Source organism: Colossoma macropomum, unplaced genomic scaffold (genome assembly GCF_904425465.1).
Source record: "Colossoma macropomum unplaced genomic scaffold, Colossoma_macropomum, whole genome shotgun sequence".
In the NCBI taxonomy this organism is placed as follows: Eukaryota; Metazoa; Chordata; class Actinopteri; order Characiformes; family Serrasalmidae; genus Colossoma; species Colossoma macropomum.
The window spans coordinates 16,513,266-16,529,988 of NW_023494807.1; the positions used below are offsets into that span (position 1 = coordinate 16,513,266).

Here is a 16,723-nt window from a genome sequence, read left to right on the forward strand (position 1 = left end):
GGATCTTTTGAATCAGTTTACTAGCAGAATTTAGAATGTAAGATTTCATTTTTCCCAATCATGTTTAGGAGGATTTTTTCACTAATATGAATTGGTTTTCAATGTGATAAATTGTCACAATAAAAAATGAAAATTTGATGTTTGAATTGATTCCTTATATGTGAAAATGTTATTGCTGTGTGCCAAAATTTAGTTCTTTTATGTAAGAATAGAATGTTTTGCTTTCACCTGCCAAGTGTAATCTTTTATTAATAACACATACCTGTTCAAATTGAATTTCTTACATCAGGAAACTGAATTACAAGCTAAAACAGCTTTCTGTACACTTACTCTAGCACACATTTGGAGGATGAACTCCTGCTGCAGTTATGTGAACCAAGCAGCCCCTCAGTTTTCAGCCTTTCAGCTTTTTCTCTCCCAGAAATCAATTCTCACTCTCTCTGGACTGCACGCTCTTCTCAGATGTACAGTATAGCTCTTCTTAAAACTATTCAAGCCTGTTTATTGAGTTATTCTGCACTTTATCTCTCATCTCCTGTCTTATTCACTCTTTCTCATCTTTTTGTACCTCCTATCTCTTTCACTCTCACTTTCTTGTTCTCATGTCCCCTGTTCATACTCCTTCACCTCCCCACTCTCCCCTTTCACCCCTCTCCGTCTCAATGACGTGGAAGCCCCCGTAACTCTTGCTCTGTCATCTCTGTTGGAGTGCTCTACTGATTTCAAAGAGTGTAGAGGTCAAAAGTTAAGTTGTCTCCAATGTGTGTTAATCTAGCTGCCACTCAGGTCCACGCTGAAAGACTGAGTGAACGCTCGCCATTTTACAATATTGTTTTTGTAACAGACTTCGGTTCAGAATAACAGAAAAAATGACCAAATATCACTGTGTGTCGTTGTCTCGAGAAGGACGTAACCATGGGGAGTTGGCAAAGGCTAACGATACAAACAAGTGTGTGAGCACACACATCTACACACACAAAAACACAGAAGAGTGACAGCACCAGCTGCAGGCACCTGATCTGAGGAGAAAGAAAAAATGTAAAAAGGGAGAGAACAGAAACAGAGAGAATGGGGGGTGACAAAATGTCTTTTAGATAGTTGTGTTTGAAGTCTTGAATGGCTGTGTGTGTGTGTGGGTGTGTGTGTTCGGTTTTGTACATTTTCAGGACTTTTTACTGACTTTGTAGGTAAAAATGCTTCCTTTTCAGGCCTGATAAAGTCCTGATTTTGCTTTGTATAAAAGTTATGTTTTATTTTTTAAACAAATGGTCTTGGTCAATAAGGCTGAGGTTAGGGTTACGTTTAGGGCTAGGCCTAAACATTCCAATTACGTACAGTTGTATGCAAACACACCCCTGGTTAAATACATATTTCATTGTGAAAATAAATTAACGCAACTTCTACAGGGAACAAACTTACATAATTAACATATTGAAAACATAAAATGTAAAATATGCAGCATTTATTAGTTTCTAATATGTTAATTTCGCCTGTAATTGTGCATTAAAATGTGCAAAAGTGTGTTCTCTGTACAGGATGTGCACTTATTTTCATTTGAAACACTAACAAAACGTAATTTGAACAGGGGTGCTTTTACATTTGCATACAACTGTACAGTACTGTGCAACTGTCAGAAACCAGCCTTCATTTATTTAATGCCCAGTCAAAAGGGCCGGTACAAGCTATGAATTTTTCAGCATCTGGAAAAAAGTAGAAAAAATGTTTTTAACAGAAAATTATACTGAAGCTTCAGCAGCTAAAATTCTGTTCAGTATTTAGTGTGTCCACTCTTTGTCTTTATTGCTGCTTCCATTCTTTTCATAACAATTCCTTCTAAGTTTCTAAGAAATCTGCAGGGATGTTTTTCCACACCGCCAAATTTCAGTCTTAGACTTGCATTTTTTGGCTGCTGCAATAATAAACACATCCAGTGATTATGTGAATGGTCTGGACTGTGGGTTGGTCAGTCCATTGTTCTGAGAACAGCAGCATCTTATTTGTTCACTTTGCAGATGTTTTTCTTTGTTGTCTATTTCCTTTCTTAGTAAGGGCTTCTTGACAGCTACACGTCCTTTCAGTGTTGAGTTGTCTTCTCACAGTGGAAGGATGGAAAGAAACACCTGTGGATTTTTTCAGACGTGAGAATGGAGCATGAATATCTCCTCTCTCTCAAAGACAGAAGCTTTAAGAACTGTTTATCTGATGGTGAAGTTTTGTTGGTCTACCAGGTCTTGCACATTTGCTAGGAGTCTCATTTACCCTGCATGATTTTTTGAGCTCCAGTTTTGGGAACTGTATTGATTTTCCTTTGACTTTCTCCTTCCTTATGTAAGTATCCTTTGTTATAAGATTTGAGATATGTTTTTTGTATTGCAGGGAATTTATATGTATATTCTAACAGTGTATATATATATATACACACTGTTAGAAATAAAGGTTCTGTGCAGGTACATTTTTTGTTCTTCAAGGTGCAAACAATGTAAATGTTCCCTCAAGATACAACAGTGTTTATAAGGTCTGATTTTGTACCTTAAATATGTTTTCCCAGGTAAAAAGTAGGTATAGATTATGGTACAATTATTTATATATTTTTAAATATATATATAGACCCCAATGTCCTGTTATTGTATGAAAGCAAGAGTGTGTGTGTGTGTGTGTGTGTGTGTGTATGGGGGGAGCCAGCAGCGTATAATGTCACCTCATGAACCATATAGCACACTTCTCAGTGGGGAGTGTCTCCCCATCCACTTTCTGTCGTGTTTAGGAGGCTTTTTACAGGTCTCTGTTTTACTCATTAAGTGTGTTAAACGCTCCCCTGAGAAGAGGAATTTGTCAAGGAAGAGTGTTTATGAAACTAGATATATTTATGTATTCTCCGTAAAGCTCGGAGGGTTGCTGGGCTCAGTCAGTGCGAATCTGATAGCTATTGTTCTAGGTCACGCCAATTCTCGCTTAATTCCTAATAAGATCACAACAAAGAAGAAATCTCATACGCAACCGATCTGGACGTGGGAGCAGATCGATGTTGATGTGAAACAAGATCCGACAAAACTAAAGCAATGTGTTGTTTACCCTGACAAACAAAGAAAGCCGCAAGGCAGGGAGGGAAGGATGGAGGAAAAATGAAAAGAAATCCGTACATCATTAAGAAGAAATATTTTTTTATCAACTACATGAGCGAAATCAAGCTTGAATGCTTTTTTATTTTTTATTTTTTCTTATAAATAGTAAATAGTGCTGCATTTGACACAGGACATTTTACACCAACAATTTTATGCAGTTGTCAAGAAAAACAAAAACATATAGGTATAAAAAAACATGTAAAAAATAACTGTTTCGGCACGGTATTAAAGACTTCAGAAGAGTTGATCATCGTGTTCTAGGCAGACAGAACGTATGTTCATTTATACTTTGATGATCAAAGAAGAAAAGGAAACATCTATTATTTGTTTTGCATGTCTGTTTAACTGACGGATGGCTAAACTTTTGTCATTTGGGTTCGTTACTCACATTAGAATAATTGAATGCATAATTAAAATGTTAGTTAAAGGAACAATAAGCAACTCTTTTTTTCTGTTCTATCAGTTGCATATTACATATTACTGGTCAAATGGCTCCTCACATATCTCCATTTCAGAATGAGCCTTTTTGTACTATAAGATTTTCACCTCCTAATATTTGGGGTAGTTAAAAAGAGTAATGGAGTATTGGCAAGAGCATTCTGATAATATAAAGATCAATTTTCATTCTAAAAGTCTTTTAGAACACTGTGTCGAGTCGTATTGTCAGAAAGGCGTTGGAAGTGTAAGAATTCATAATGTTGTGGAAATGTGAAAAGGGCTTTAGGGTGTAAACTGCATAGTGGATCTAACCACTATCAAACAGAAAGACAAACAGAAATTATTCCAGTTTACAACCCTGTCTGCAACATCCCACAGCTACTACCACTTAGCGAATACTCCTTATTGCCCTTCGTGAGTTTTATGTTAATGTTAAGAACAAGAGATCAGTATGTATGAGGTATAGATTGTGTATATTGCACTTTCTTTGGGTTTCAGTTTGTATTCTCTCGTTCACTCTCCTTTTTCTCCAATGGTGAATGTTTGTTCTCCTCAGCCTCATCGTTTTAATGAAAATGGTTGTTTTCATGCATTGATCTATGCTTCACTTTTTATTATACAGTATCTAAATGCATGATCCTCATGCACTGTTGTTCGTCCTCGTTGGCTGTTGCTTACACTGGTCTGATATGCTTGCAATTCCACCGGGTACTTGCGTGCATACCAGCCAGGTCACCCTTAGCTCTCTCTCGCTTTCTTTCTCACTCTTGCTTTTCTCTACAGAGCTTCTGAAACATTCTGAAATGTAGGTTTCACTTGTATTACTCTACATCATTTATTGTGAACATTGTTGATTATGAACCCCAGCGGAGCCCTTCTTTCCCCAAACACATCAAGAAAGTAATAACACACTCTGATGATATCACATGACGTCACACACAAAAACTGTCCTCTGTCTGGCACCGTCGTGCGAGGCATCATTGTGAAAACCGGAGCCGTTGAAGTGTCAGGTCTTTAAGACGAAGGCAGCTGGTCCACCTGGTCCTATGTTTTCCCTGCTGTTCATTACAGGTTACATACACAGTCTGAGTTCATCTCATTTCATCCTTTTTGAAGTCCTTTTTAGTTCTTATTTCCCCCCTCGTCTGCTTCCTTGTTGCTTGCGTGCCGTTCTTTGGGAATGGTCGAGTAAGCGTTGTTTGGAAATATGGTGTGGAGCCCAGAACACAGAGGGCCTTTGGTCCTTTATCGTCCACACTGAAATCACTCACCCGCCCCTTCAGCCCCGATTAGAACTGACCCAGAGTGGGTGGGGGTGGAGCCGGATCCAAACGGTCCCGACACCGAGGGAGATTGTGGGTAGGCGATGCTGGAAGTGGAGGTCAGAGGTCAGGAAAAGAGCTGAAGCGCAGGTGGTCACTCTCAGACTGTTCAGAGCTTTCCTCCTTTAACGCTTCTCCTCTCTTCTCCTGCCTGCTCCTTCCTGCTCAGCTGATGTTGGGCTTCAGATAATGAAAGGCACCTGAGAGAGAGAGTGAGGGTATTTTAGTAAAAATAGCGTTATATTTAATATGCAGTGTTATTCTGAAGTCTGGGATTCACTTGTCATATATAAGTACATTTCTTGCCACCATTGACATGTTATCTGCAATTAACATTTAAATATGCAGTACTCTGGATGATAATTTTATTTTAACTTCATTCTCGAGGTTTTACAGCTTTCTTATCTATTACTTTGCTCTCATTCTCTACACATCTAAAAAGCATTTTATGGATTTGAAAGCTGTAGAGTATTAACATTGTATTAGAACTATTTTATACATGCATCTACAACAAAACTGGTTTATATGGTTAGCTTTGGAATGGTGACTGCAAATCTGTGAATGGTATTTGATGACCTGTAGGTGGAGGTATTTTGTCTTGACTGAAAGGCTTTGGGGGGTTATTGGAGCTGCTGTGGGACGGGTACAAGTGTGTAGGCAGTGGGAATTGGCCTGAGCAAATCTACAGTATACTGTAACGCTCCACCCAGCCATGCATAGAGCACAGCCAACAATCAATAACAGTGCACGATCTGACCTCTGACTTAAACACATGGTTCTAATAGGGAGCTGCCACAGGCTATTTTACTCCTGCTAAAGCCCTTCACAAACCCCTCCAACACACACACACACACACACACACACACACACACATACTCTGATTCCCCAATATAATGCACACTTTAAGCACAACACAACACATCACATACACATCAAGATTTCCCAACACAACACATACTATCAATGCCCTCATCACACACATATACACAAACACACACACACACTAGTGCTCAGAGTGAACAGGGGCATGGACTACGGTAAATTAATGATATCAAGATGGCGTCGGATGGGGCATTCAGCATTCAGCATGTGGTCTCTGCCTTCAACTATTCCACCCCCCTCGTTGGTTCTGTCAAACATACTTTGTGATGGCTGCTCCTTTCATTTCTGCTTTCATGTCTAAGTGTGCTTGTGTGTGTGTGTGTGTGTGTGTGTGTAATAAGCGATATCTTCGTTACCCCAGAGGTCATTTCATGGCTAGCTTACAGACTCCTGAGGTTGACAGGTAAGCTCATCACACGGGGTCATGAAAGGTTGCGAATGCAGGCTTGTGACCCTTAATGGCGTCTACCTGTTGGGCACTCGTTCGAAATGAGCCTATCATAATCTGCATCACTGGCGGTTCAGGTTCAAGTGCAAGTCACGAATAATTCAGTTGACTCAAAATTCTCCCAGCTGTAGGACTTTTTACTGAGGGAAAACCAATATTCAGGTTTAACTCATTGAGACATGGGCTTCTTATTGAGTAGTTAATTTCAACACTTCAGTAACTCATAAAGAATTCAGTAACTGCTATGAAAATCTAAGTTATATATAGGTATGAGAGGGAAAAACTGGGCCCACACACAGGTCTTACAGGTTAAAAGACATTAAAAAAAGATATTTATAAAATAAATTACGGACTTTATTTAACTTACTGAATCTAGAGGGTTCAGATCTACTGGTCCACAAAATAAACTTTATAAACTGCTTCTTTATGTTTGGTTGGGTCAGTTCTTTGCTTATTTTAATCATATTTTAACCAATGAGGACACTCTCTGCAATATGCAACAAACTATTTTAGGACATCTGCATGTGAAATTGGAACATATTATAATATACAGATGATATATTCCAAACTCTTCACTAAATATATTGTTCTATATTTTAAATATGTAACACTTAATATAAGATTACACAATGTATTCTCTTGATATCAAAACAGGCTTCAGTGAGTGCTATGAAAGAAAAGAATGAAGCATTGTAAAACAATAACAGGTTTCTGCAAATCAAATCAAGCTGAAGAAGTAACTCTAACAGCAACCACAGGGGGTTGATTTAAGAGTTAAAAGTGATGCCTATGAACACCATTGAACAGTGTGGTATATATTCACCTTACTTTGTCCATACTGGCTGTATTGGTATGGGGCCACATGGTCCACGGTGTATGCTGGGGAGCTGTAGCTGGGTGGGCAGTAGGACTGCGAGTTGGGCAGTGAGGGCATGCTGGCCAGTCCAGACAGAGGCTCCAGTCTCTGAGATGAATGGCAGCTGGCAGCCATTCCTGCACTGGGCTCCAGAGTTCCGGTCAGTGGGGAAAGAGCAAAGTCCCCCTGAGGCTGGTGAGGCACTCCTCCGGGGTTCAACAAACCCATCACCTGCAGAGAGAAGAGAGGAGAAAGAACAGGAGGAGGTAGAATTTAGTAATAATGAACACCATGGAGAGAGAACAAATTCACTTAAAAATAAATGTTCCCAAATGGTTGTAGACTTTGACGTAGTGGTTCTAAGAACAAAATGGTATAAAACTGGTACAAAACTAATTACATTATTACATTGCGAGGAAGTTCTTTAAAAAAGTTTCGTCATTCTTAAACGTCTCATTAACAAAAAGTGCTCCAAAGAACCCATTTTGGCACCTTCAGTATAGCAGTCATTTTAACCTTTAAACACTAAGGACCTGTATCTGGGTCCACATTTCAGTTCTGTATCAAAATTAACATTAAAAGCAGCCAAAGATCAATAAAATGTAATCATCAGGGGTGTAAAAATGCATCTAAATGTGGCAATTTAATTAGAATGAAATTATCAATTATAATAATATTCAGTTAAGTATATGTTCATTCTTTGGCCAAAATAAAATTCTCAGGTTCTGTTTTTATTGTTAATCTGTTGATTCGGTATTTAAAAATAATACTGCAGTGTACCAAAATAATTTAATCAAACTGGACTGATTTGAATTTAATTGTGCTGAATTTTGATATTTGATGATGCACTGAATTGTCTCCCACAGAACGGTAATTGAATTGAATCTATGCGAGGTCAGAGATTTACACCACTAATAACTATAAAATCTAAATTACTCCGGGGACATTACTGAATCATCCCGATATCTACTTTAGTCATTTAGCCCAATGTCAGGGATTTTCAGAAAGCTGGAACATTAACTATGGCGTTGGTTCAGTAGGGCTTCATAGTCAGTGCTGACGGGCCAAACTCAGCCTCAAACGGTCGGCTCGCTCTGAGGGAGGTTCCCCCTCTCTCTGCGCTAATCATTAATGAAAAGCAGTCTGGCCACAGCACAGATCACCAGCACACACTCGCTCGCGGCCCATAAGACTCTGATTATTCTTCATCCTCACACACACATGGTCCTGTTTAAATCATTTCCCATATGAGAGAGAGAGACTGAGAGAGAGAGAGAGAGAGAGAGAGAGAGAGAGAGAGAGAGAGAAAGAGAGAGAGAGAGCAGTTAGGCTTGGGAGTTGTGTTTCTCTGTCTTGCTAAGATTTTCCTAAAAATCTAAAAAAAAAAAATCCTCTGAGTGTGTGTGTGTGTGCATGAGTGTGTGTGGGTGTGTGCGTGCGTGTGTGTGTGTGTGTGTGTGTGTGTTTGTTTCCAACATTTACAGGACAAAAAAGGAAAAAGAGAGGGAAAGAGGTGAACCTACAATGTCCTTACTTTGAGAAGTTGTTTTTGTTGTTTTTTTTTGTTTGTTTTGTTCTTTTTTTTTTTAACAAAAGCTCCATGTTTGATTAAGGTTAGGTTTAGTTTTAGGATAAGGCTTAGAAAGTTCTCATTACCTTTACAGTGGTATGCAAACAATTGGGCACCGTGGTAAAATGACATTTTGTTGATTCCCTAAATGAAAATAAGTTCACATCCACCACAGAGAACATACCTTTTCTACTTCTTCTTTAATACACAGGTTCTGTTTCTAAGCTAAAGAAAACAGACTAAAAAAGGTAAAACATAAAACACGGCCTGTGTAAAATTAATGGAACGTGTTATATTTTATAGCCTTTCAGTATGTTAACCACAGCAAATTAATAGAAATTATGCACTAAAATTAGCAGAACATTGCCATATTTAAGTGTGTTCACTGTACAGCATGTGGTAACTTATATTCACTTACAAAGTCAACAAAACATAGTGTGTTCAAATTTCACATACAGCTGTAGATACTTACATATATATAAAATACATAGGACACATGCATGACTAGGCCTGTCATGATTATGAAATTTTAGCTGATGATTAACTGCTGTATGAAACATTTGTGACTTAAAATTTAATTATCTTTTTTGCTCATTTAAGTGCAGGCCTAAAGAGACCAGATTGGCTGATTAGCTATTGTGTTTCTTAGTAGCTCCCAACTGCTGACAGAACAGATCAAGCTCAAATAAACAAACACTACTCACCACTGCCCTCTGTAGGTCTTACAGCACTTTTGCTGTTTTTGTGAGACCTATGACATGTTTAAATCATGAGTTTTCTTTTATTTATTTTTATTTACAAATAACTGTGCTCAGCTTATATAATTATTATCAGCTCAAATAACTGCAATCATGCAAATATGTAATAACTGTAACATGCCTGTGCATGAGCCCATGTCCCAACATTGTACAAAAACAGGTGTGTGTAGATGTGTGCATTCAGAGGGTAAAAGAACTGCTGGAAAAAAAGAAGAAGGAAAAGAGACGAGACAGTGAGCTGGTCAAAGAGGGTTTGCATGTCCCAAAGAAATACAGAAGAGAGGGCCGGCTGTGTGTGCGTGAGAGAGAGAGGTGTGTAAGTAAATGCATGTGTGTGTGTGTGTGTGTGTGTGTGTGTGTGTGTGTGTGTCTGTGTTTGTATGTGTATCTGTGTGTGTCTGTGTGTATGTAGTCTACGTGTCTACTTGAATGAGTTCATGTGGTTAACAGTTTTACAACTTCTGTAAGGGGTCATCAAATCCCTCCAGTGATTCATCCTAAACAGCTGGACAGAACCGTTCATCAGAGCAGACACATGTAGAATGAGAGAGAGAGAGAGAGAGGGAGAGAACAAACGTACGCACACACTAATAACTGCTAATCTTCATTTTTAATCCAAACTACAATGAGTGTGGATCATTTTTGATGAGCACTGTATCGTCATGCAATATGTATTTGATATAATGTAAAAACATAATATCAAAATGTATAGTTTTATAGAATGTATAATCTTTACAAATTTTCTGTATATGCTTTTTATTATAGATTGTCTAACTGACCTAAACTCTTTTACCATTTTTTAAAAAACTCACACATTGTAATCCAAACTTTCCTTTTAATGTTTTTCTTTTTGTAGAATGATTTTTAATTGATATTAAATACATGGTGCAAATCATTTGAAAACGTTTATTTGGGCAAAGTGTCTTGGCTTGGGAAAATGCTTAAAAAATGAATAAATACAATTCAATTATAAATTGCAGTAAAAAGTAACAAAATTTTTTGTTTTCAAAAAAGTAGTTGATATCTTTTGAGCTATAAGATCAAAGTCTCAGATCCAGATTTCTCCCCAACACCCCCAGCCATCACATGGATTTGTTAAATTCATTCACAGTGCATTTGATTTAACATAATAAAGTATTGATTAGTCTAACCTAGTATTGGATTACAACTACAATAATAATCAAGTAATACTGTACTTCCACAAAGATATATATATATATATATGTTTGAAGTGGTGTGTTTTCCACCTTGGAGACAACACACACACACACACACACACACACACACTCACACACTGACAGTAGGTAATTTACAGGCTCCTGGTCAGAGGGGTCTGGAGTATGTGAGAGAAGCATGCTGATGTGTTATGCTTTACAAATGGAAACCACATGTAGGTTAAAAAGCCTCATTCACCTAGCCACGGGGGGGAGATGTGTCTACACGTGAGGTGAATGTTCAAACACTCACTCCGTGGACCACAGACACAGGCTGCTGACAAAACGCTTCCACATCATTTATAATTCCGGAAAGATACGGCTAAGAAACTTGTCTACCTTGCAAGGCGCTTTCCGAAATATTTCATCCAAATATTTCTTCTCATATCTCCAAAATAATAACTTCAGAACTGAAGGAAAAAGTTATGAACATCTGTTCATGTATTGCAAAAACTTGAACAAATTGCTTTTCAAAATGTCTATTGGACCACTCATCATGATGTGTTATACACTCTGTAGAAGGCAGCTGGCGTTTATGTGAATGTAAATAAAAAAAAAAACCATAAGAATATACGGTATAAGTAATGAAACTGTGGCAAAATGCAGTGAAAACGTGTTGGGGTGTGTGACATGACAAAAATATAGTATCTTAATACCTGACTTTTTCATGATACTCAATATGAATTACGCTATTTAGTTTTCTGAGGTTTGATGCATTAGAATATACAAAAAAGTTTAAAAATTATGAAAACCGATGATTTTATTCCGTATTTCACATACCAACATACCACACTGCAATAAACAGGACTAATTATGCTCTCTTCATAATGAAACATGCAGTTGGTCAGTGTACTTTAAATACTGAAGATATGCACGATTTGATCAGAAACGCAAAATATGAGAAAACTCAACCATTATTTCATCACTAAAACTTATGTAAAGGTAGTTTAAATGTCTGATGACATATATGATGTAAATGTGCATGATATAAATGTGTAGCATATTACATCATTCCACATGTAGCACTTTTGTCATTTGCTTACTTAGAATGGCAAGACATAAACCGCTTTGTATTTAATACATTAATGGAAGCCAATAAAGAAAACAATAATTGTTTAATAAAAACATGTTGAAAAGCTAGGTGTCCCAAAACTTTTGACCGCTGGTGTGTGTGTGTGTGAGACTGTCAGCGCTAAGTGGGGCAGTCACACGCTCAGCCCTGTTGCCCCGTGGGTAAAAATCTCACACGCCTGGTGTCTTATCCAGCACATACCAGCACAGTGTTCACACCAGACCTGCAAACACCAGCCGCATTCTCACCCAATAGCCTATAAGCCCCGGAACCACTGAAAACCAGAGACTAACACTGCCATAGAGGAATTACACATGTGCAAGTACAGACACATGCTCGGAAAACACAATAACATATCCATACGTTACAGTTTTACACAGGAAAATAACCCTGCACTCAAAGTCAAGACAAGTAAATCATGCCAGCATGTTTCACACAAACAGAAAGTCCTACAAAACCAAGATTCTTTAGTAATATACCAATATTATCTCATAAAAGTATTCAAGATCTACACATAAACTATCACTGGGGTGGTACCCTCAAGGGCATGTCTTCAGTGCCTTTAGTTAGGGCAAATAACTGTACTATGTTCCACTGCAGTAATATTTTTAAGTTGCACTGACTCCATACTTGCTGTCTTCATGGCTCCAGACTTTTAATTTTATTTTTCTTTTTTAAAACTTTAGGTTATAAAAATGTACAAACATTCACATTTTTTTCTAGGGAAAGTGAAGGTAGTGTGGCTTTGAAACTCATTTATACTACACAATTAAACCTTAAGACCACTGTTGTACCTTTAAGGGTACATTTATACTGTTTGTACCTTGATAAACAAAAAGTACCTCTACACTACCCTTTTTTCTAACTGTGAATAAGAAAATACTGGTTAAGAACTCCAGCGTGACAGGCGTTTTAAAATACTTATTAAAGTACGTTTTAAAGTACGTTTTTCAAACGTTTTAAAACACTTACCTTGGATTTCTCATGAACTGCTTTAAGCTAAACATAATCAATGGTGTATAATGAATATGTTTAAAATATTTTAGCTATTCAATATGGATTAGAAACTTCTGAGATATGAAGCAGACCAACAGCATATTTCGCTGTACCTTAAACCACTCAGTAAATGAAACAATTAAGCAACAAAGTGAGTCATTTGCATAAATTACACAGCATATTATGAAGGATAAATTCTCTCATTCCAATTAATTAAGAGTCTGGAACATTCCATAATTAGAATCGCAGACGCAGAGTTCTGCCATCGTCATGACGACCAGCGCTCTTTCAACAGAAGGCCACTAATTGACCCTGGCCTAGGTCATACACATACACACTAATGGCAATACCATGTTCTGTGAGGCTGTGAGTGACACCAAGCCTGAACCGTAAAGCAGAGGAGTGGAATTTTAAAGGAATTCTCCAGCATTTTTTAACCTGATCTCCATCTGCCACATGTGTAACATACCGTCAATTACCACGGACAACAATTTCAATCTATTTCCCTGTAAAAGGACAGAAAGTCTGTTCACACAAAGCATACTTATAATAGAAGGTAATGGGTAATGGGCTGGAGCAACTGTAATACGTCATTTAAGTCTTTAATCCAGTGCAAAAACGGCCTATTAATAACTTGATTTCAGACTTTCCAGTGTAAAATCATCCGTCTGTGGTGAATAGTGAAGTCACACAAACATTATGGTCACCAATGGCACAAAACCAAACGCTGCAAGTTTAGATCAAACAATAACAGCAATATTCTACAACGGGTCTTTTGAGCTTTACCATCTGAGATGACAGCTTTTTAAGTCTATTTCCAGAGTCCTATGTTTAGACATAAATGTGCCCTCTGACATCCCATCTTGCACATAATAAAGTCCCCCCAAGGCTGTTCATTTGTTCTGCATAAACAGAATCACATGCAACATCTTCAACACCCATCTCATCCCCCCTCCCTCCAAAACATTCTCCCCACCCCCACTCCAGGACTTTACTGTCTTTCTTTCTTCCTTTTTAGTCCTTCAAGACTGACCAGGGCTTTCCCAGTGTGCTGGAGGAGAGACTACCCATAATGCCGTGTGTGTGACCGAGCAGGCGGCGCTTTGGAGGTGCTTAGCAGCTCATTTTCCGCTTGTTAGCGAGGACGCACACGGTGGTCGCAACGGGAGATAGCAGCCAAAGAGTGTGTAATCACGCATAATTGTCTTTTCACTTCTCATTTTCATCACCATCCCTTCTGCCACTCCTTCACCTCTATTCATCCCTCGTTCCTGCAACCTTCACTCTCACATTCACTCACTGCTTCTGTGAGTTAATCAAAGTGACCAGAGTAAAACAGGCTTCATTTTATGTACTAACCTATAGTTTTAGACTGAAGTGTAAAATTGCTCAAATTCAATCATGGAGGGCCACAGCAATGCACAGTTTACTGTTTTTCCTGCACACATATACACAGTTCATCAGCTAGCTGTCAACCTTCATGAGTTGGATCAGGTGTGTTGGAGATTTGCAATGCTGTGGTCCTCAGGATGGAGTCTATATGACATAAATTTATTTAGGATTGTGTTCATACAAAACACATGTATTAAGAAGACATTGAAACTACATATCTTTAGTCATTTTAGTCCAATAGGCTGTGACAAGGACATGCATATCAAGTACAGCTAGAACCATTTTTGGCTCCTTAAAAAACCAATTAAGAGGTTTTTTAACCAACCATGCATTTCAAGATTCTTTAAGGAGCCAAAAATGTTTTTTCCACCTTTATTGTGAAGAGTGTACATTCACCATAGTCTACATTACAACACTACTTCAGTTTGAGACTGTGAATGAACAATGCCCTTTGCTGATATAATGTAATAATGTGGGTCTATCTCAGTCAAAGCACTGACCTGTGATGAAAGGCCATTGCTGATGGTGGGGTTGACTGGATTAGAGTGGCTCGGTGGGGGGACGAAGCTGTCTGAGTAGCCGGAGAAGCCGTGGCGTCCGGAGGAGAGACAGTAGGCCGAGCTTCCGTCCTGCGCTCCTGCTGCTGAGGCAAGCCCACTCTGGTGCACTGAGGTGGGAGGAAGAGGCTGGGGCCTGTGGACAGTATTGGGCTGCTCTGACACTGCTGATGGACAAGAGGGGAAAGGAGCAGAGGAAGTAGAGAAAGCATAGGGTTTACTTATATGACACCATTCTCGCATCACAGTAGAGAACGGCAGCAAAATCCAAGACAGAAAAAGGGAGAAGTAAACTTTGGAAAGAGAGATCCACCTGCTCATTTTGTGTCATTTAATTTGTCATTTAATTTTTTTTTATTTAACAGGGACAATACATACTAAACAATGTCATTATTGTGTTATGGAAATGTGTCAGATTCTGTGTATCGAATGATGTACAGGATTTAAGTGTTGCACATGGGCCACAGTTATAAGAATGATGATTAAAGTATAAGCCTAAAGTGGCCAGATCCCATTGGTTGATTAACTGTGATGCCTCCTAGCTCTCAAGTGAAGACAGGAACAGCTCGAGCTCAAATAAACAAACATTACGCACTGCTAAACATGTTTTGTTGTTTTCGTAATACCCATGATGTGCATCCATAAATGTTTTCTGTTATTTGCATGAATTTGGCTCGACCCAACAGATAAAACATATGACTGTGAAAGCTAACAACCTATTACAACAGGTAACAATAACTGTTGTCAGCTTAAATAACTGTGATGAGGTGATTACGTAATAATAGTGACAGGCCTAGCTGCAGGTGTACTGTTTTAGAGATACAGGACTAATAGGTGTAGTCTGTGTGTCCCACCTTGCGGGATGGAGGAGGTGGAGTATGGACTCTCTGGTAGCTGATAGGGCTGCAGGCTCGACATGGCCGATGGTGGAAATCCTCCAGGGATCAGGTGATTAAATGCCATCAGCTGATTGGCTCCTGCCTGCTTCCTCCAACGAGCCCGTCTGTTGCTAAACCACACCTGAAAACAAATGAACTGGCTCAAAATGAAGGAAAAAGCATATGAGCAATACTACTTATATTGAGTCTCTCAAGGGTTGTATTAAAGTTCAATATGAATATTAAATGTGTATTTATATTCTTTTGTATGGATGTGTGTGAAAAGTATTAAAGTGATTCTGTATTAAAACAATACTCTCTCTATGAGGCTGTTTATTGAGAGAGAGTGAGTGTAGCGGCATGAGCGTGCATGTATAGGCATGTAAGTACGTGTGTGTAGAAACACATGTGGACACGTGAATGTGTATATATGGGGGAGGGGGGCTGTGTAGAGTGTAAGAGAGTGTTTTTTGTGAAGGCCTATAAAAAATGACATCATGTAAGTCATGAGTTGAAGCCACTGAGCCCATACTGGCAGCTTTAATTGGGTTAAAAGTGTTAGAATAAAGGCTCTCAATGAGCTGCCCTATTTCTGGCCTCTTTTGGGGTTTGGTGTTCTGAAAGAGTAGAAGAGTAAAAACATAAGGTCAGGGAAGACACAAAGAGGCCTGTGTGTGTCTGTGTCTATGTGTGTGTGTGACTGATTGCTTGAGGGCAGTTCGAGGCCTAAGAATTGCTCAAATCAAAAGGGTTAGACAAAGAAAAGTAAAACTGTACATAAAAAAAATTACATGTACTTTGAGGCTAAAATGTATGTGTGCATTTGAGTGTGTGTGTGTGTCTGTGTTTATGTGTGTGTGCATGTCTTCGTGAGTTTTGATCTCTGTGTCAATTTTTTGTGTTTGTGTGCGTGACTGTGTGAATGCTTGATTGTTTTCCTACTGTCTCTACTCTCTTGTCTGTCTGTCTCATTGTCTGTCTGTCTATTTCTGTGTGTGTTTACACCTGTACTCTTGCCTTAGTGTGTTTGGTTCTTTGTCTATGTGAAGAGGTCTGGACAGTGTGTGTGTGCTTGTTTTGCTATTGTTGTGAGGACTACACATCCTTACAATGATAAGACAACAAGGCATTTTTGCTCAAGTAAGGACATTTTCACTCGGCTACAGTCATACAAAAATCAACAGAAATCAATGGAAGTCCTCACTAGCAATGCAGAGC

The 16,723-nt window shown here is 38.6% G+C and overlaps 1 protein-coding gene across 3 annotated transcripts in view; it reads right to left on the reverse strand.

Annotated features, from left to right (window-relative positions):
- Window positions 1–2,675: 2,675 nt before the first annotated feature.
- Window positions 2,676–16,723, reverse strand: part of pax3a (paired box 3a) — a 38,380-nt gene continuing 24,332 nt past the window's right edge. For all 3 annotated transcript variants that reach the window (XM_036556573.1, XM_036556576.1, XM_036556575.1), the window contains exons 6-9: window positions 15,482–15,647; window positions 14,571–14,794; window positions 7,041–7,299; window positions 2,676–5,082 (exon numbers count right to left, since the gene is read on the reverse strand). In XM_036556573.1, coding sequence (XP_036412466.1) covers window positions 5,048–5,082; window positions 7,041–7,299; window positions 14,571–14,794; window positions 15,482–15,647 — 684 coding nt within the window. In that variant the 3' untranslated portion in view covers window positions 2,676–5,047. The remainder of the gene's footprint in view (window positions 5,083–7,040; window positions 7,300–14,570; window positions 14,795–15,481; window positions 15,648–16,723) is intronic.